The 21,031-nt window shown below is 46.3% G+C and overlaps 1 protein-coding gene across 1 annotated transcript in view; it reads left to right on the forward strand.

Moving 5' to 3' along the window:
* Positions 1-14,758, forward strand: part of Miga1 (mitoguardin 1) — a 46,264-nt gene extending 31,506 nt beyond the window's left edge. Inside the window, exons 10-17 of the mRNA XM_050149485.1 lie at positions 1,135-1,253; positions 1,647-1,719; positions 2,840-2,926; positions 4,663-4,761; positions 6,552-6,686; positions 7,131-7,184; positions 9,713-9,829; positions 11,331-14,758. Of these exons, the coding sequence (XP_050005442.1) occupies positions 1,135-1,253; positions 1,647-1,719; positions 2,840-2,926; positions 4,663-4,761; positions 6,552-6,686; positions 7,131-7,184; positions 9,713-9,829; positions 11,331-11,549 (903 nt within the window). The 3' untranslated portion in view covers positions 11,550-14,758. The remainder of the gene's footprint in view (positions 1-1,134; positions 1,254-1,646; positions 1,720-2,839; positions 2,927-4,662; positions 4,762-6,551; positions 6,687-7,130; positions 7,185-9,712; positions 9,830-11,330) is intronic.
* The last annotated feature ends 6,273 nt before the right edge of the window (positions 14,759-21,031 follow it).

A 21,031-nucleotide genomic window follows, 5' to 3' on the forward strand; every position in this document is an offset into this window, starting at 1 on the left:
TCTGTGTTCCAAAACCGGCGAGTTGTATACCTTAACTGGCTGGATGCTATGGCACATGAGATTAATTAACCAGTAATACTGCTGTTAAAAGTTTAGAGCTGGGGCTATAACCGAGGAGGTAGAGTGTTTGCTTATTGTGCAGAGACCCTAGGTTCTCTCCCCATAGTGCCATAAAAAATACAGCGTCCCAGGAAGCAGATGACTTGGGATTTCTGTGTAGCTGGCTACCTGGTAGTATTTGCAGTTGATTTTTAATGAAGTGTCAACTGGAATTTTATTTATAGAGTTATTAGATTCTATTCAGAGTTGGAAAGCGTTATCTTTCAGTTACATAAAAGCTGACCAAAGTCACATAGAAGACAGAATTCCTTACAGCAAGTTACAGGTCACAGGTTAGATTCGTGTCTGTGTTTCCTTCGGTTCTGTCGCATGGATTTAAAGTGTTCTTTGGATGATAAAAACCCTCTTCCTTGACAGTTATTCTGCTTTTCTGCTCACCTTGTAGATTTAAGTAATTGCATTCGAAATGCTAAGCTTGTTAAGGTCTACTCATTTGAGTGGAGACAAGATTGTATCCTGTGACTCTGGCTAGTCTGGAGCTGGCTGCCTAGCAAGGCCAGCCTCCCGGGTGCTGGGATTAAAGGTGTGAACCACCAGGCCCTTTTTAACGACTGAAGTTTTGCAAAGGATTTTATTTGTGTGTGTGTAGATGGTGTATCTGTGAGTAGGGACGTGCGTGTGAGCGCAAGTGTCCGTGGAAGCCAGAGCTGCCAACTCTCCTGGAGCCGGAATTGCAGGAGGCTATGAGTGTCCAGCGTGGGTGCTGGGAACCGAGCATGCTGCAGGTAATGCCTCAGCCAGCTCTGCAGCCCAGCTCTGCAGCCCAGCGCCTGAGATGGTGCTGTTTGGTTTCTCTGCTGAGACAGGATCTCGCCCATATTAGTCATGTTAGTCCAGGCTCACCTTGAATTTTAACAACTGAAATTTGAAGTACAGTAATGTTTGGTTGTAGTTACATAAAATGTTAGTGATTTATGTGGCTTAGTCACATTTAGCTTATTTTGGCAATATGGAAATTCTAGGTTTTTAAGATAGTTCTTATTCCTTCGGTAACTCGTTTTTCTGCATCCTTAGCTGACGGAGCACAGAGAAGTGCGGCACACCTACAGCCTGGATTCCTTCTGCCGCTGCCCTTTCTACGAAGAAGCCATGCATTTAGTTGAAGAAGGAAAAATTTACTCCAGAGTACTGAGGTATTATTCCAGTTTAGCTTATGGTTAATAGTTTATTTTAGTGGCTATATTTTTAAAGTGCTCTTTTTTTTTTTCTTCAAGACAAGGTTTCATTGTGTAGCTTTGGAATCTGTAGACCAGGCTGGCTTTGAACTCACAGAGATCCACCTGCCTCTGCCTCCCAAATTCTGGGATTCAAGGCATGTGCCACCACTGCCCAGCACTGTTGCTCTTTTTTATGTGACAGTTATTAAATTATGCCTATGGATATGGGAAAAATGTATTTTTGGTCCACGGTGTGTTGGTATGTGGAGGACGTGTGCTTCACGTTACGGTCCTGTGGTGAAGCCCTGCACAAGCCCAGATTTATAGAAGATGAAACCTAACAGTTCCTCTCTCCTCATCATCCTGCAGAACTGAGATGCTGGAGTGCCTAGGCGATAGCGACTTCCTGGCAAAACTCCACTGTATCCGGCAGGCTTTCCAGGTATCTCTTACAGCAGTGAGTGATGTGTGTCCCCCTGTGTACAGGACAGCTCTCCTCGCTATTCCGACTGGCTGCTCGTGGCAGATAGCCCGCCAGCTGTTTCTTCCCCATCCTTACTGCTTGTCTCCAGGTCCACCACACTTTGTCTGGACGGAACACCATCATGGTCTAAGTGTATGAAAACAGCTGCTTAAAATGGCTCTGTGTTCTTATCGAGCAGTGTACAATTAGGTTTCTAAAATTTGAATCAATGATTAAAAGTACTGATTTCCTATAGAAAAGTGAGGTTGTTAATAATAAAACCTGAATTGCTGGCACACACCTTTAATTCCAACACTCTTTGTGAGTTCAAGGCCAGCCAGAGTGTCAATAAGCAAAAACAAAATTTACCTTAGTTTTGTTTTTAAATTTCAGGATTTGTTGGGCAGTGGTAACACACACCTTTAATTCCAGCACTTGGGAGGTAGAGGCAGGTGGATCTCTCTCTGTGAGTGCAATACCAGCCTGGTCTACAGAGTGAGTTCCAGGACAGCTATAGCTGTTACGTAGAGAAACCCTGCCTCAGAAAACAAACAAACAAAACCTATTTTTTTTCCTTAATGACTAATTTTTATTAGTTTGTGTGTGTAGGTACACATGAGTGCAGGTGTCCATGGAGGCCAGAAGAGGCTATCAGATGGCACGGGGCTGGAATTAGAGGTGGTTTTAAGCTGCCCAGCATGGGTGCTAGGAACCAAACTTCTATCCCCTGCAAGAACAATGTATGCTCTTAACCCCTAAGCCATCCGCCCAGCTCCTCACCCTAGATATTTAGTTGTCTAAAACAGAATTAAAATTCAAATTTACCCGCCTTTGACCTTTTCTTATTACTGGGTGTAAGAGCTCTCTTTGTCTTTGAACTTGGAATTCTTCCATTTCTGGTGCTGACCTAGCACTGTGCAGTCAAGAACTGTCTCAGGTCCCTTGTGTGTCCATGGACCGTCCCGGGTCTCTCGTGTGCCCACAGACTGTCTCAGGTCCCTCGTGTGTCCACGGACAGTCCCAGGTCAACTGTCTCGGGTCCCTCGTGCGTCCCTGGTCACTCGAATCCATCCTCACCATGGGGGCTGGTATTTTCCAGGTGATTCTCTCGGAAGCAGCCAACAGGATATTCCTGGCTGAGAGCGGAAGGAAGATTTTGTCAGCTTTAATTGTGAAAGCACGGAAGGTAAATTTATTCTCTACACAAGTTTTGTTTTTACCAGGTGTGTCTAAGACTGAATAATAAAATACAAGGGGCTAGTGAGCCCCAGAATCCACATGATCAAGGCCAGCTCTAGCAGTTAGTTCTCTCTCATGAAGGGTGGCATATGGCACCTGTCTACCAAATGAAGACATTTTTAAGATTAAAATACATTAAAATTTTGATAGTGGAAGAAATCTTTATAAGTAATTGGAAAGGTCCACCAAACACTATTGATTTCCCTTTTTTGAGACAGAGGTACTGTTTTCCTCTGGTTGGCCTGGAACTCACTTTGTGGATCAAGCTAGACTCAAATATGTGCTGATTCTCCTGCCTCTGCCTCCTCTCCTCGGTGCTGGAATTCTAGATTTGCGCTACCCCGCCTTGCTTAAAGAGTATAACTTCCACGTGAGTTATTTTTTGTGGGCAAAGCTCGTGTCCTCCGACCAGGGTGTTTCTAATAAGTTCCAGTTGCCGGTGGCATCTGGAGGCCTCTGGTGAGTGGAGCTGTCAGTGAAGCTGCTACCATTACAGCTGTTGCAGCCCCTCCTCCAGTCTCGTCAGTGCAGACCCAGCTGCCTGGCACTGATCTTCACGGGCTGAGTGGAGCAGAGCCATTGATAAGAGGCCAAAGGAACCACATTACTTTGTGCAGGCTTGTCCAGATTAAAACAAACAAAAACAAACAGGCCCTGCCTGCAGCCCTTTGCCTACCTGGGATTCGGCTCCAGTCCCCTTCACTCCCAGCTCCCTCGTCTGTATTGCAGAGCTGCATTCACTTTACCCAACTTGAGAAACTGTTGTGACTGAGTAAGTGCCATCTGGGAAAGGAACTTACAGTGCACAGTTCTAGTGACTCTCGGGGACTCTGTGTCCTTGCAGGTCACAGGGTAAATCCTGGGTTGCTTTCTTGGCCTTACTTTTTTTTTTTTTTAATTTTTTTTCATTTATCTTACATACCAACCACAGTTTTCTCTCCCTCCGCTCTTCCCTTCCCCTCCCCTACTTCCCCTCTGTGGCACCCCCCCCCCCATCCACTCCTCTATCTCCATTCAGAAAGGGGCAGGCCTCCCATGGGAGTCAACACAGCATGGCACACCAAGTTGAGGCAGGACCAAGCTCCTCCCCCTGCATCAAGGTTGGTTGGCCTTCCTAGTGTAGGCAAGCCCTGGGATTTGAACCAGCTCCTCCAGGAGGAGCCAGGCTACACAGGAAGAACCCCAGCCTTCTGCCGGAATCCTGTTTTCATCTTAAAGCCCGAGCAGCAGTTTGCTATGAGGCCTTACTAACATTCTCATTCTTGGCTTCTGTAAACTAGAGTAGCAGGTGGTAAGTGGAGGGCGGGAGTGTAGACTACGTGGTTAGCCTGCCATGTAATGGGGCTGAGTTCAAACCCTGCACTACAGAGACCAGGTATAGGGGACACATCTGCAATCCCAGCACCGTATAGACCAGGTATAGGGGACACATCTGTAATCCCAGCCCTTGGAAGGAAGGTGGATAAAAGGGTCAGGATTTCGAGGTCATCTTCCACTATACAGCTCATTTGAGACTAGCCTGGGATACTTGAAATACTTTTGTAAAAAAGGTAAATAATATTTGAAAATGTTTTTTAGAATAATTAAGATCCAACTAACTTTCTTTAAATGTAATTTATTTATTTTGTAGTCTTAAGTCTTGTTATAAAGCTAAGTTGAGCCTGCAATATATTTTCTTTGCAGAATCCAAAGAAATTTGAAGATGTTTTTGATGAGATGATCTATTTTTTAGAGCAGACTGACCACTGGGATAGTACTGAGATGGAACTTGCTGCCAGAGGGGTAAATTCAAATTTCATACAATCATTATTCCTGCTATCTACATATATTTACCTGATTAAGGAATTGTTTCTTTGTCTTTTTTAAGTGATGGGAAATCTAACTGTGTGGTGATAAAATACCATTGTACCTACTGTGTGGTGATAGGGCACTATTGTACCTACTGTGTGGTGGTAGGTCACTATTGTACCTACTGTGTGGTGGTAGGTCACTATTGTACGTACTGTGTGGTGGTGGGCATCATTGTACCTACTGTGTGGTGGTAGTTCACTATTGTATCTACTGTGTGGTGGTAGGGTGCCATTTTAGCCAATTGTGTGTGTGTGGTGGCAGACACTGGCCTACTTCTGACCTTCATAAACAGTAGAAACCATAGTCTTCATAAATCAGTTGGTTGGAAAGAATGACTCTTAAAAGCCTTTTTCTTCATTCACATTGTCCATCTAACAATCAAGTGGCAGACTTCATTCCTCATACAAGACACAGTGACAGTGTCCCATGCAAGAGCAGTTTAAGGTGAGCAAGAGACAGGGCAGCTCAGCAGAGCCAGGGACGTAGACACATGGGACTGGAGAGACAAATGTGGCGGAAAAGTCAGAGGCAGGTTCTTACTGTCAGAAGGTAGAAGCCTAGGACTTAAACCGCAGCTATACATGTGAATTCCTAGATTGTAGCCTATGCATGGTGGTAGAACTTGATGCAAATATAAAGTCTGAGTACACAAACACTTCCAGCTCTGGTTATGTCAGGGTCTAGGAGCAGCAACAGCACAAAAATATTATTCCAGCTCACAGTTCTTGGTTTCTAACCAGCACCGTGAAAGCACAGTAGGAAAATGGCCGTTCTAGCTCTGGGCAGGGCGAGTCCATACTGAACCTGGACCGGCTTGCTGTGGTCATTTAGAGGTGAATTTACAGGGAGCGGAGAGACACTGTAGCAGAGGGGACAGTAGGTGCAGACGGAGAGAGCTCCTTCTCCAGTGCTCCCTCATTCTATGAACTTAATCAGCAGAGCCCTGAGCCTCACCCTCCATCCTTCCTCCGCTGCCCACTTGTCATTGTCTCTGAACGCAGTAAAGTTTTTCTGTATTCCCGTGGCCTTTATTTGGCCTGACCTACTTGGTGTCTTGTACCCTGTGATCCCTGCCCACTGCATCCCTCCCTGGCATTACTCCGCTCCTCCTTGCTCCTCCTACACTTCTGCTAAAGTTATCGTCTTCTTGTTTTGAGACAAGGTCTCATTGTAACCCAGCACTGAACTCTGTGTGATGATCTTGAGTTTCTTATCCTCCTGCCTCTACCTCCCAGGCACCAAGATTCCAGTCCCAGGCCACTCATTCTAACTTGTCAAGATCAACCTTAAAATATGTGGTCTGATCATCTCCCATCCCCACCAGCTCCATCCTCCGGTGAGAATAAATTAAAAGTCCTGCACACAGGGATGAGTCCTCACAGGGTCTTTACTTAGGGGTAGACTCACAGATCAGAGCAGTCCCCTGTGTGAGCAAGGAACTGGAACCGAATCCACAGCCAAGGGGCCAGACACACTTTTACATCTGTGTGTGTGTGTGTGTGTGTGTGTGTGTGTGTGTATCACATGTGACCATGCCCAAAGTGGACCAGTATGGTATAGGCTATTGGCTGAAGGAGTCCCCACAGCAAAGGAGATGTGGCTTTGTACTTACCTTCTGCTTGAGGAGAAACAATCCAAACCACTGAAAATCCTGGCATCACAAAGCTCCGACTTCTCTCAGCTCTCTCTAACACCCATTTCTATCTTGCAATTTAATACAGGTGAAAAATATAAATTTTTATGATGTGGTTCTGGATTTTATTTTAATGGATTCCTTTGAAGATTTAGAAAACCCACCAACATCCATACAGAACGTAGTGAACAATCGCTGGCTCAACTCCTCCTTCAAAGAAACCGTAAGTGATGTTTACTTTCCTCGCCATTCAAGCTTGATGGGAAATGGCCAGGGACATTTTATTAAAGAGTTACCTGGAGGTCAGGAGAGGCGACTGCACTCAGGAAGCAGAAGTAGGTGGGTCTCTGTGAGTTCCAGACCAGTCAGAACTACACAGACAGACCCTGTCTCAGAGAGAGAGAGAAGTTGAGCTCATTTTTGTAATTGCTAAGCTCCTTGGTTCTAGAGTTCAGGCTTTGTATTTAATTTTTAAATTTCATGAAAATGAGGTATCTCCCCTGATGCTTGTAAACAATACAAGGAAGCCAGAGTATCCCTTACTTCTGCTCCTTGGAATTTTTAGATCAAGAAACTTTGAATTCCAATAAAAATCACTGTTTTTAAATGGAAACATTGGTAGCAGCTATAACTTTAAACCTTGCTTTTCTCCTCTGTACATACTTAGGCTGTGGCTTCAAGTTGCTGGTCGGTGCTGAAACAGAAAAGGCAGCAAATGAAGGTAAACTGGCCATGCCCTAGATTCCTGCCTGGTTCCCTTTCTGTTGCTGTGAAAATGGCTGAGACTGGGTGACTGATAGGGACCACACAGGGGCGGCACCTGCAGAGCAGGCAGGCCTGTGTGCCAAGAGGGCCGTCAAGGGCAGGCGTGCTTCATACCTCTGCGCTCACAGTGGCTTGTCCACCAGAGTGGTGCTTACTCGGTTGGAGCACTGGTAAACCTGGGGCACCATCTGTGGTGAACGTGTCTTCCCATGTATCTTTAGTCCATCCTACCCACAGAGCACTGCTCTCTGCACGGCTGTGGTGAGGTGGATGAAGTCTGAAGTGAGACTGCCTGGGTGAGACTAACTCTCTGTGACCTTGGTTAGTTGCTTAATCTCTCTGCCTTAATGTCTTCATCTTTGAGAAAGAAGATAATGCCAATATTTACTGAAGACGATGTTTAAAAGATCTGGTGCACAGTGCTAAGGGCTAACCTGTCCAGCTATTGCTCTGTCATTACCCAGTGGCCTGTGCTGTCTCTCCTCCACCCACATTCTCAGGCTAACAGTTTGTAACACTGAGCCTGGAGGGCCGACCTTAGCGGTTTCTGTAGTGTGCTCCTCCCGGTTTCCCCAGGAGGTGTTGCCAGAAGTCATTCTGGGAACTCCATGTGAGTAATTCTAGTTTAAAATCATTCCAGAAAACTATACTGTTTGTCTTTCTGTGGCAGTTGTATGAGCTTGTGTGGATGTTTGTGATGAGTGGATGGATAATAATGTATATGTGTGTGGGGGTGTGCTTCTTCACATGTGTGGGTGCAGGGGTGTACACAGGACACCTATAGATGCTAACGAACAGCATCTGGGGATCAGTCTACACCTTTCTCCTCTTCTGAGACAGTGTCTTTCTGCTGTTGTGTGAGCCAGGCTCGCTGAAGATTCTCCTATGCCTTCTTCCCTCTCCCAGCAGGGACATACTGGCATCACAGATCCTTGTGCCCTGTGTCTGACTTTTATGCAGGTTCTAAAGATCTGAAGTTAGGTTGTCAGTCTTGCATAACAAGATCTTTACACTGAGCCGAAACAAATAAAACCCACCTCAACGGAAAGCTTCACGATTGAAAAGATCAGGGAGAGAACATCAACACAAGAGAGAGGAACAGGACCAAAGTCAGCTTGGGGCGGAAAGGGTTTCTTTGGTGTACACTTCCAGGTCACAGTCCATCACTGAGGGAATTCAGGGCAGGAACTGAAGCCCATATTACAGTGCACCATCCAGGAAATGCAAGGCAGGAACCTGGAGGCAGGTGCCGAGGAAGAAGCTGTGAAGGAACGCTGTTCTCTGGCTCGTTCTTCGTGCCTCACTCAGGGTGCTTTCTTATATCATCCAGGACCTCTTGTCCAGAGCTGGCACCACCTGTAGTGACCCCCCCCCCAACCCACAACAGTCATTAACCAAGAAAGCGCCCTTCAGACTTGTCTACAGGCAGTCTGACAGAGGAGACCCTCAGACACCTAAGGACATAGCTTTAAAACCTACACTGCACTAAACTGGAAAATCTATTACCAGCGAGCATAGAGACCTTCCTCTGATGCAAACATATGTGCCAGGATTTCATAAGTCAGTCATATGACCAAGTTTAGTCGTATTGACCTTCTTAACTAAAGGTTGGAGTTCAGTAAGAACAGTTCAGTGCTTTGTGTGTGTGTTTATCTACTAAAGACCTGGTCTCCTAAGGCACAGGCTGGTCAGGATTCAGTTGCCAGCAATGACCTTGAATTCTTGGTCCTTTTGCTGCCACTTCCCTGGGCTGTGTTCCCCCACACCTGGTTTATAGGGTGCTGGGTTTCACAGCCACAGTTTTGTGCGGCCGGGCAAGCACTCTACCTCCTGAGCTACATCCCAGGCCCTAATGCTTAATCATTTGGTGCTCAATTGCTTAAAACCCATTTTAGAGGGAGTTTGTTTAGGTCACTACAGCTGAGTAAGACTTTCATATCATGAAAATAACAGTGAGCACAGTGCCCCTAAAAATTACATGGAAGAGCACGATACCACATGACACTTGCTTTAGGAAAGAGAAGTTAAATACAAACCCCAGGTGCTCCGTGGTGGTTTGACTGAGATTGGCCCCTAGAGGCTCATATTTTGCATGCTTAGTCCTTGTTGATGAACTGTTTGGGAAGGATAGGAGGCATGGCCTTGTTGGAAGAGGTGTTCCAGAATTTTAAAAAAATCTGAAATTTTTCTGGCCCGAACCCCTGGTAAGGAACACTCAAAATGTATTTTTATGAGGCGAATTTGCCTTTTAGAAAGTGTTTCTCATCTGAAACTGCAGGCTAGAGTATGAGCCCCATACAAAACCCTCTGACTCATAGGCACCATTAAGTGTATTAATTTTCCCAATAGGCTGGCTCGTTGTGGAACCTTGGTCTGCTCCCACAGACTGCTGCCCGCACAATGGCTACCGGTTTGTGTTTCATTAATAGAGAAAGTAAACTTAAGAATCTAAAAATAACTGGATTCCCTTTTGCTTCCCAACAGATCTCAGATGGATTTTTTGCCCATTTTTATGCCATTTGTGAGCATGTAAGCCCTGTGTTAGCCTGGGGTTTCTTGGGCCCTAGGAATTCTCTGTATGACTTGTGTTGCTTCTTTAAGGTATGTTCAGCCATTGAATCAAAGTTGTTTGCTTTTGTTTACCATATATGAAGTTATAAAAATCACCTAGCCTCAGTATTAAATTGCCAGTATTAAATTGGTTTCATTTTTAATACGAATGTTAATGTAATGGACCAGTGCCTTAGAGAGCGGACACCCCGCTCTGGATTCCATGTGTCCCCTGACTGTGTCCACCTTTCCTGTTAGGGTCTTGAACAGCGTTGCCATGTTACAGCGGTGCCTGTGTGATGTTGTGGTGCAGAACTAAGTTCTGCACAAGTGGTAGGAATGTTGAAATCCAAGTTATAAGAAATCACATGGGAATTTCAAGTGTGTCCTCATTTCAGAAGTTGGTATTTGCCAAAATATTTGTTAGAGCTCACTGCAAAATGTTCCAGCTGACAAAATGCCAGGGAAACCTCTGCTGGGCTGTGTTGCGGTGGCTGAGGCTCCAGAGACAAACAATTAGATAAGCATGAACTTGAGAGCTTGCACACCTCGTGGTGCTGGGAATTGTTTCTGAGTTTTTGTTTGCTTTAGTAATACAGTGTTTGTATAATGATTTAGGAAGTATTTATCTTACTGGTTTGGAAGTCATGACTTTGTTTCTAGTCTACTTAGCCTTCCAGCTGTGAAGGGTGTGTTGCAGTGGGAAGAGTGGAGTTGGTTAGATGGTCTTGAGTCCTCCAACTCCCGCCTCCTTCCTAGCTCTCGATGGGGCACTAGGATGCTGCTGGCCTGTGACCCACAGTGACTCTGTGATAGCCCCTAGTAGTCTTGGCACACGGTTCCTCTAGGAGTAATAGTTGATGTCGCTGGGTTTTCTCTTTGCAGTTCACTCTCCCATTAGGTTAGGATTTAGCAGTCTACAGCTCACGTTAAATGCGCTTCTGTGTGAGTTAATTCACTGAAATGAAACTCTCCAAGGCCTGCCACTGACTGTAGACATGAAACTATTATTTTTCATTTATGTCTTTTTTTAACAGAAAAATATACATTTAAAAGTATTGTGATTATTGAGAGTGGTTCCTTTTTCTATACCTGCGTGGCCCAGGCTTAGAGGTGGCCGAGAGGAAAGGCTGGAAAACAGCCCCTCACAGTTACCCAGTGCTTTGGGTGCATCTCATGGTCCCTCTTTTGCTCACTGTGCCAGCTCTGTGTAGTAAACAGGACGTGACGGTGCACGTTTTTAATCCCAGCACTTGGGAGGCAGAGGCAGGCGGATCTCTGAGTTTGGGGCCAGCCTGGTCTACAAACTTCCAGGATAGCCAGAGAAGCCGTGACTTTGGGGCGGGGGGGGGGGAGAAAAAGACAAACAAATGAAAAACAGGACAAGTAGTATTTGCCCAAATTTTGCAGACATAGAAAACAACAATCAAAAAGATCAAATAATTTGTTCAGTGTTCTTTGCCCATGAGGTGTCTGTTTCAGTATTAGCAATTCATGGATGTAACAAATTGTGGTTTAATAAATACCAATTTCTTGTATATTCATTTTTCAGAATCAAGTTCTTTTCTTTCTCAAAGACATCTTTGACTTTGAGAAGGTGCGCTATTCGAGCATAGACGCCTTGGCGGAGGACCTGATGCACTTGCTCATCCGCCGCACAGAACTGCTAGTTGCCTGTCTGGGCGCGGATGCGCTGAGGCATGCCACCGCTTGTACTAGTGGACACTGCCATGCTGTGCCCACCCCGCTGTTAGAAGCCAAAGTACAGTGAGTACAGAAGAGGTGTGAGCACGGTCCGGTTGTGAGGTGTGCCTCAGGATCCACAGTTGATGCTGCGGACTCAGGGAGGGAGAAAGAAAGTCTCAAAGACTGGGTGTTGCACTGGACTTCTGCAGAGATTCTGTCATCGAGCCCACGTGTGATATGTCCCGGGCGACTCATAATCTTTAGGTAATAATTTGAGTTGTGAAACATTGCATAAGTTGTGGCTGTTGCTTGAACTGCAGCCAATACATAGGGGTTCACTAATTGTCTCCACATTGTCGTTCTCAAAGTATGCCTCAATGCTTTGCACCCTGAAAATCCACTAGCCCAAGACCACTGTGGTTCACGTGTGCAGGAGTTTATGACTTCTAGTGTCAACATATCTAACTTTGCCTGAAGCGTGTTCTTAACTATCAAGTTACTTCTTAGTTTAGTCAAATGTAGGCAGTAGTGGTGTTTGGCTGTGCTGTTTGCCTTATTGCTTGTATATTTGCTTTGTATTTGAGTCAAGGGAATTGTAACCCCTGGGGATTGGTGTACAGAACTAAAATGGAGGAGGCCAGCAGTCCACAGAATGCAGCTTGTGGAGGACCGACCGCCTTCGTGTCCAGAGGACACACTGTTGTCCGCTGAGTTGTAATGCACCCAAGGACTTTTAGCTTTTTATAAATTGGAACAATTTCCCTTAGGTGAATATTAAATTTAAAATTATAACCTATTTACAAAGAAAAAAATGAATAATTATCCTCTTTTAAATGAAACTATGAACTTAAGGTGTTAAACCTGGTAGAATCAAATAACTTCTTTCTCTGTCCACAAAGCAAACTTAATTCCCCACAGAGAGCGGAGCACACTGGAAGAGTGCCAACTTATGCCCACGTTTTAAAAATACTAGTTCTCTGAGCTTGTGTTTTAAAGGCCTTTTCCTCTCAGAAATTGAACACAAATATTTTCAATGATATGGGAATATATTTTGTGTCCTTAAGAGAAACATATGAACAAGTGGCAAAGCAGATTATACATGTTCAGACCTCATGAGTTTTGCTGTAAGATCAGGTCCACTTGCTCATTGGATCAGTTTGTTGGCTTGAAGTCCTAGAGTGGGCTGCGTTCGTTTTCAGAGTGAGTTATACAGAAAGATCTGAAATGCGTTCTTTAAAAATGCATTTTTAGATTAAAGTGCCTAGATTAAGGTTAATGATAAGAAAAGATAAAAAATAAGTATAACTTTTTTAAGCCTTTATATATCCATCATAGTTATGTGCAGTAATCATAACTTGTAAAGTTTGACTTGTGCCATTTGCGTGTCTAGGCTTTCAGCGCCTTGCCACCTTCTGCATCACTTTTTACTCCCCTAATTCCCTGTTTGTGATGCTCACCAATGACGAGTACCAAATGCATTCTGCCCTGCTTCCCTTTGTACTTACTTTAGCTGTATCTACCTTCTGAGATGTCAGCAGATGTGAGTGACCCCGTGCACATGCCTACACATTCCGGTTGCCGCATAAGCAAGACAGTTATGGATTGTATTAGTTAACTCACTGGAGAGCTAGATGTTTTGTGCTGAGGTTTTATAAATAGAACTGTAAGGGACCTTTGTTTCGGGGGGAAATACTGTTGGAAGACTTGTCCTCTGTAGCAACAGCGCTGCTACAATGTGAGATCATTGTGGGCGGATGGCCTTTCCAAAAAGCGTTTGATTTCTTCCTGCTTTTAATTTCAATTAAAAACAATAAATGCCCATCTTCAAGAGGGGCTTGGTTTGGCTGGGAGGCGGCAGTGCATGCCTTTAACCCCAGCACTCAGGAGGTAGAGGCAGGTGGTCTTTGTGAGTTTGAGGCCAGCCAGGACTACACAGAGAAACCCTGACTCAAAAACTGAAAAGAAAGGGTTGGTTTGTCCAACTGCAGTACTTAAAGTTGATTAGTTTCTGGTGAGCTCATTACCAGGTACACTCACCAGACACTTCCTTTGTGGCCTTTGACAAAAGAGATGATAATGACCTCGCAAGATTTGCTGGTAATAAAAATAGGAGAAAACTCTTTGGGGGGATAATGGTGGGGGGGGGTTAACTTTTTAAAGGAAAATGTCTTTTTAAACAGAACATCTCTGACTTAACTATTGAAAATACTTGAGATATATACACACCAGTTTTCATTTGCCTTAAAATTAAACAGAGTAGTGATGCTTTACAAAATAAAAATAAAAGACCAGACTAAGCTAGAGCTGGGGGGGGCAGTTAATAGGACTCATGGCATTAACTGAAGGCCACCTGCCGTTCCTCCACATGCTACGTAAGAGGACGGAGTGAATCCCAAGAAAAACCTTCCAGAAAGAAAGAGGAAACATTCAGTTGATTTATTTTCCTTTGTTTCTCTCTGTTCTTGTTCAGCTAAAAGGGTCGTCATTCCTTGCTGGAGGTTAAAAATATGTTCAAGAAAGTTTTCTGTTCTGTTAAAGTCGGCTCCAAAGACCTGTATCTGTCTCCTGGAGGAATACTTATCGTTTGTATCTGTTCACTGTGATCATTGACTTGTGGAGTTAACTGGGTATAAAAATGTATTTACAATGTCTCCTTGCTTTAAGATGAGTGATTTCTACTTCAGTCCCTGCAGTTGGCCTAGGAACGAGAGAGCAAAGCAAGGCTGAGGAAGTGGCGGTGAGCCCCCTGTGGCCTGTCACCATCAGAACTGTAAGTTATGTCAGAACTCGTTTTTGCCTTCAGTGTGAACATGGACTCAGAAATTAACTGGACTATAATTTCAAACTGACTGTAAGGATTAGGCTAAGTTGAAATCTGTGAATTTTTTAACCAAATATGTATGTGAGACATAGAGTTTATATAACCTGTGGTAAATGGACATGTGATCCCTGGCTGATGTCAGCACATCTGATTCTTCAGTGTAGGAACTGGACTCATTCGTCTGTGTAAGAGTAAACCACCGCGGGAGAAGCCAGCAGCACTGGTCCCGTGCAGGCGCTAGGATGAACATGTCAGTTCTGGCCAAATAAAAACGTGACGGTGTCTTAGTGATGTACTAGCTGCCTTAGGTAACGTTTGATACAACTGTGAGGCCACGGTGGCCTCGGTAGGCTGCCCTTGGACATAGTCCACATCTGGAGGCTGAAACAGGACTCTGGGAGCACTGAAGTCAAGTATAACATATTACCAAATGTCTGTATGTGCTAACATGGAAATAAAGTAGTATTGCTATGGATAAAGTCCCAGCATCATGTTTTACTTAAAACATTTCAATGAACAAAGCCATCAAGAGTGTAAGCTCCCGGGCTGGTATGACTGCACCATCCCTCACCGTCAGTGAGTCTGTTTCCAGGGCAGGAGACCAAACCCAGGTCTCAGCATCTTAGGCAAGCGCTCCACCAGGAGCTCCTCACCCTGCTCCTGGATTGTTAAGGTTCTTCGGTGTGCCTAAGGGAGTCTTATGTAGCACAAGCTGGCTTTAAACCCCGGATTCTCTTGCCTCTACCTCCCAAGCACCGGGATTCCTGTTCTGTTTAACTTGTGAAGTATATGAACTGAAATATATTATTTGGTGACCAGGTCACACAAGAGTACACGGAGGTGCATGGTGAGGGCCAGTTCTGCGCTGGCTCTGAGGGCTCACTTGGTTCCTCGTGTGATCATCTGGCTTAGCCTTTGTCAGCTCGTGTGTCCTCTTGGTTCTCCTGGCTAAACTTAAGGTCTTGGCACTTGAAAAATCTTACAGAATTCTTTTTTGTTTTGTTGTGTTGTTTTCCTTTGTTATTGTTTTTGTTTTGAGACAGGGTTTCCCTGTGTAGCAGTGGCTGTCTTGGAACTCCCAGAGATCTGCCTGCCTCTGACTCCCGAGTGCTGGGATTAAAGGTGCACACATCTCGCAGACCTGTGACGTGTGTTGAAGCCCCTCCACGGGCCTCGCCATGTCTGTCATTACTCCAGGTTACATCTCTAGCTGTGATCTTGGTGGCTGCTCATTCGTCTGCCTCTGCCCAGCCCTTCCCTTTGTGGGCCTCCCCTTCACGAACTTTTGTCTCTGTGCTGTCTTCCCTGTGGCTCGGACTCAACTTTTGACATCTTTTTTTTTTTTTCTGCAGTGTTTTCTTCATAGTTCCTGTTGTCTTTAATATTTTTTAACTCCTTTATGGAATCTTTGGGGGTTTCACATCATGTGCCCCAATTCTGTTCACCTCCCTGCCCCCCCATAGCCCCTTTCATCCCTGTTGCATCCCCCCCATGAAAGAAAACAAAGTAAGCAAACAAAAGCAAGAATTAAAAAAAAAAACCCTCCCCAATAAACCAAACAGAATAAAAACCACACTAGAAACAGAAAAATCTCTGATGCTCCTCCCCTGCCTCTCTATCGCCTCTTCATCCCGGGGCCTTGGAGGCTTCCGTGGGTCATGCAGTATACCCCTTTGTCCCACCAGCTTGACTGGCAGCTGCCATTTCTTGCCCTTTGTTCCCTTGCTCTTCTCTGCGGTCTCTGATCCTGCTGTACACATTTTGGGGCTATTCAGGTTCTTTGGCTTTTCCGTACATCAAAACAGTAAAAAGCCTGCAGTAACCATCATTCGGGCAAAGAAGCGCTGGATTCCAGGACAGCAAAGAGAAAGAGCCCGCCTTCCTGATGGCGCTTTTCATCCTTTACTTAAAAGCCGCAGCAGAGTAACTGCGCCATCAAACATCACCTCAGCATCCCGCTTCTAACTGCCCTCATGTCACCGGAAGCCTCCACAGGCACATTTATATATAGGAAGTTTCAGAGCTTGGTAATTTGCTGTTTGAAACAACACGGTGATACTTGAACACAGAGCCGCTTTGCCATGCGCAGCGCTGGGGAAGAGCGGGTCCTACAGCCTTGCCGATGCTGCTAAACCTTCTTAAGATGATGGAGCCTAAAAAGGCGCAGCCCTTACATGGCAGGAGCAGGTGACAAAGCGTTCATCTTCCCTCTGCCGCTTCATTATTTTTGATACAGGGTCTTATGTGTTGACCAAGGCCTGTTGCAAATTCCTGGGTTCAGGTGATGTTCAGCTCCCAGAGCCTCAGCTTGCCTCCCAGTAGGCACTTGTCACAGCTGTGTGAGGAGTGTCACACAGTTTAACACCAACTCACAGTCGCTGCTTTGAGGGTTGGTGGACCCCAATGGATGTCCGGCCTGCTGCTTCTGAATCAAGGTCTAAGGTTGCAGGAAACCAAAGGCTCAACTGGGGATAACGGATGTGCATTTGCCTGCCGTGCTCCTCAGAGGTTCGTGTGCTGGAAGCTTCTCACGTGGCACTGTTGAAGTGATTGATGGACCCTTCAGGTGGTGATGGGCCTCATGGAAATCAGTGAGGTTGTGCGGCCCCGCCCTCTGGGCGGCCAGGCCCCACCCTCCGGGGGTCAGGCCCCGCCCTCCGGGGGGTCAGGCTCCGCCCTCCGGGGGTCAGGCCCCGCCCTCTGGGCGGTCAGTGCTGCTGATAGGCTTGGTCAGCGTGGGTTACTTCCCTGAGAGCTCTAAAGGAACATACAGGACTACCTGTTCTGCAAGCCACCCTGTGGTACAGCAGGGGGTCCTCACATCCATGCCAGTGTCAACCAAGTTCCCAGAGTTATGAGCCAAATAAATTTAAAAATGTTACCCCGTATCAGGTGTCTGTGATAGCAACACAAAATAGTCCGAAGGCTGGGGGATCGGCTGACTCGGCCCTGCTGTCAGGAGGCCTGTCCATTGCTGACTGTCCGCAGGGGACATCATTCCTTATGGACTGAGCTCTCAGCAGTTTCCTGGGTGTTTTAGAACACAGAAGTGGCTACTTCTCTAGTGTAATTCAAGGAAAGAACGGTGAAAGGCAGTATTTGTGTGATAGGCAGTGTTTGGGACAGGGTGTACGCATGCTCGCGCAAGCACGGACCAGCCCACGGCGCATGTGTGGAAGTCAGGACAGCGTCGGCTGCCGTCCTCACCTTCCACTTTGAGGCAGAACCGGTTTCCTTATTCACAGGTTAGCTGGCTCGTACCTTCCAGTGCTTCTCTTCGTCCTGCCCTAGGTGTGCACTGGGATAACAGACCCATGCCCTACTGAGTTTGGCTCCTTACAACTTCCGGGGATCCCAGCCCCAGTGGTCGGGCGAGTGTGGCAAGCACTTTGCCCACTGGCATCTCCCAGCCTTGGCAGTGCCTAGACTCTGCTGGGCGCCAACCCTGACCCAGTGTGGGAGAACGCTGCGCAGTCCAATTACCAGGAGGCAGGATCATTCAGGATCCTCATGCTGGCTGAACAACTGAGCCCGAGAGATGGCTTGTCTGGTAAAAAAAAGCACTTGCCATTCAGGTCTGACAAACCGAGTTTGTTCCCTAGAACCTTCTACTCCTGAACGTAGAGCCTCTACTCCTGAACGTTGTCCTTTGACCTGCACACACACGCACGCGCACTCAGGGTCTCTCACTTGCTAAGCATGTGCCCCACCAATGTATATCCTACACCCTACAAGTCCCTAACTTTTTCCTTTTTGACAGGGTATCACTATGTAGCCCAGGCTAGCCTAGAACTCATTATGTAGACCAGGCTATAGGTGTCTGACTGCACATGCCCCATGCCCAGCATGCCTTGCTTGTTGTCATGGTCTGCTTTTGAAACTCAGTTTTAATTGTAACTTTTCCCCTTCCCTTCCTGCCCGCCCCCCCCCCCCGCAAACCCTCCCATACACCCCTTCCCCTCCCTTCAGAGTCATGGTCCTCCTTTCTCACCACTTGTTAGTGCACGCATATGTGTATTTGTATATTCATATATATGCTCATAAATACAACCTGCTCAGTCCATATAAGGTTACCTGTATGTGTGCTTTCAGGGTTGTTTGGCACTAGACAGTCAATTACATCCCTTACTTTAAAGAGAGAAAGCCTTTAGCAGTACAAGGGCAGTGGCTGGAGCCGCTCTAGCTTGATGTCTGTACCCAGGATTTTACGTTTGTATTCTCCAGGCTTGATGGTTAAGTCACATAAGCTATTTGCCATTACCAATTCATTTCAAAGCTTCAGCTGTGTTTCTATATCTATTGTTGTGTGTCTAAGTTGGACAGAGGCTAAAGGTATAGCTCAACGTTAGAGCACCCAGTACACTTAAGGTTTGAACCCCAGTACCCTAGACTATAACTGATACAGAGTGAGAACAGACCCAGTTGATGTGTGCTAAATATAACAGGAGTCCATATACATATTTGCAAATCTTGGGTGTGGTAGTCTGAATGTAATTGGCCCCATCAGCTCATAGGGAGTGGCACTATTAGGAGGTGTGGCTTTGTTGGAGTAGCTGTGTCCTTGTTGGAGGAATGTGTCACTCATATATGCTCAAGCCATGCGCAGTGTCTCAGACCACTTCCTCTGAAACTGTAAGCCACCCAGTTAAATGTAGAAGACTACAGAGGGTGGAGATCAGGGTAGGTTAAGTTTTGACATCTAAATTTGACATTACTAGAAACCCAGTGTCTGAGTTAGGGTCTCTATGACTGTGCAGAGACACCATGCCCTCTCTTCCTATCTGGAATCAGTCTGTTCAGAGGCCCACCAGTTCAACCTGAGACACACCTCAAGTTTCCAGTCACCAAACTCCAGTGTCTTCCTCCTGATTCTCTGGACCCCTGCATCTGTCTCCTGCTTCCTCCCTCACCCCATTTGTCTATTTGCAACTCTGGAGCCCAAACAAATACGTTGCAAGCAGGTCACAGCAGCCACCACTGCCATCACTTTGTCTCTGGCCCACTGGTGGCCACCTATCTTAGAGTAAAATCAAACCTGTCCCATGCCCACAAAAGCGCCTGTGTAGTCTGGCCCTGCCCACCTCCGCTCCTGTTATTTCACCCTTCGGGTCCTGAGCTTCCCCCACACAAGCCTCCTTGTTTTTCCTAGCACTTACTAGGTAGGATCCCTCTGTGAGCTAACTCTCCCCAGATAGTCACATCTGCCTCCTGTGGTGATGTCATCCTCTCCATCCATATAAACTGTGTATGGGTGCTGGGTCCTATTCGGTGAGAGGAGGTAGTGGGCCTTTTAGGCCTTTCGGGGAGGAGCTGCTAGGACTGAGGAGCGGTCTCAGAGAAGTGATTGCCTTGCCAGCCTGAGGGCCCATGATCAATCCTCAGTGGGGACACATAAGGCTGTCGGGCCTAGGGATAGAACACAGGGCAGTCCTGGCACTGGATGCTCAGCCAGTCAAACGTAACTAGTGAGTTCCAGGCCAGTGAGACCCTGTCTCAAAAGGAAGTGGATGGTCGTCCTAAGCAGACAACTCCTGAGAGGGGTTCTCTGGCCTCTTTGTGCGCACACATACCAACACATACATGCATGCATGCCACACACATGCAAAAAATAAATGGTTGGGGTCTAGAGAGGTCGTTACCAGTCCTTCACTACACTTTCCTGTCTCCATGTGTGGTCTCTCCCACAAATTCTGTGCCAATAACCTCATCTGATTATGCAAAAATTTCCATTCTCTCCATAAAACACAGAATCCTGCTGGGCCACGGGGTAGTTTTATTTGTCAGCAGAACACTGTAGAACAGTGCTTCCCAACGTGTGGGTCAGGACGACTTTGGGGGTCGAATGACCCTTCCACAGGGGTTGCCTAAGACCATCAAAAGAAAGATATTTACATTATGATTCATTAACAGTAGCAAAATTAGTTATGAAGTAGCAACAAAAATAATTTTATGGCTGAAGGTCACCATATCTTCCTCTGAGATTGTTGGGTAGAAATACAAAATCTCATCCTTTAAATCTCAGAATAAAGATACAATTACAGTTTAAGTGCCCAGCGAGTCAAAGACACCAGCAGCATCTACAAGAGACTTGGGGAGTTGTGGGGGGGGGGGGACTTCCTGCAGGATGCAACATTCAAATGGAGGGCCAAAGGGTGTGCCCAAGCGAGGTGAAGAGTCAAGGAAAGGTCTAAGGGCAGCTTAAGTGAGCAGAGGGCAGGGAGAGCCCCACGAACTGAAGACACGGGGCTAGTGAAAGGAGGCGCAGGGGCGAGCAGGCTCCTCCTGGCGGCCTCCGGCGTTTTCCCTCCAGCTGAGCGGTGAGGGACGCAGAGCACACAGCTAAACAGAAGGCAGAATCACCTGTTCTTTGGTCTGCACAGTGGCGGAACCAGAAGTGGTTACCTTTGTCCCTAGGTTACCTACCTCGCCGCCTCATTTTTCTATTCGTTATGGATTTCCAAGAGAAGGCCTTTTGAAGCCCAGGCGGTCCTCAAACTCTCTCTATAGTGCCGGCTAGGTTTTGAACGCCCTATCTTGCCTTCACCTCCTGGCTAACTTGTTTCTGTTAATATTGTTTTTCTTTAGTGTAGTGCTGGAGGGGGTTGAACCTGGGGCCTTTATTTGTGTGACACAAACATCTTGTTGGTTTGTTGTTTTAATGCATTGAAGACCCGAGGGCCTCTACTTAACCAAATAGGCCTCCGCTGGGCTAGTCTTTCACAATCAAACGTGGTTTCCCTGCGCAG

This window comes from Alexandromys fortis, unplaced genomic scaffold, assembly GCF_014885135.2.
Source record: "Alexandromys fortis isolate MF-2015 unplaced genomic scaffold, M_Fortis_MF-2015_v1.1 scaffold_68, whole genome shotgun sequence".
In the NCBI taxonomy this organism is placed as follows: Eukaryota; Metazoa; Chordata; class Mammalia; order Rodentia; family Cricetidae; genus Alexandromys; species Alexandromys fortis.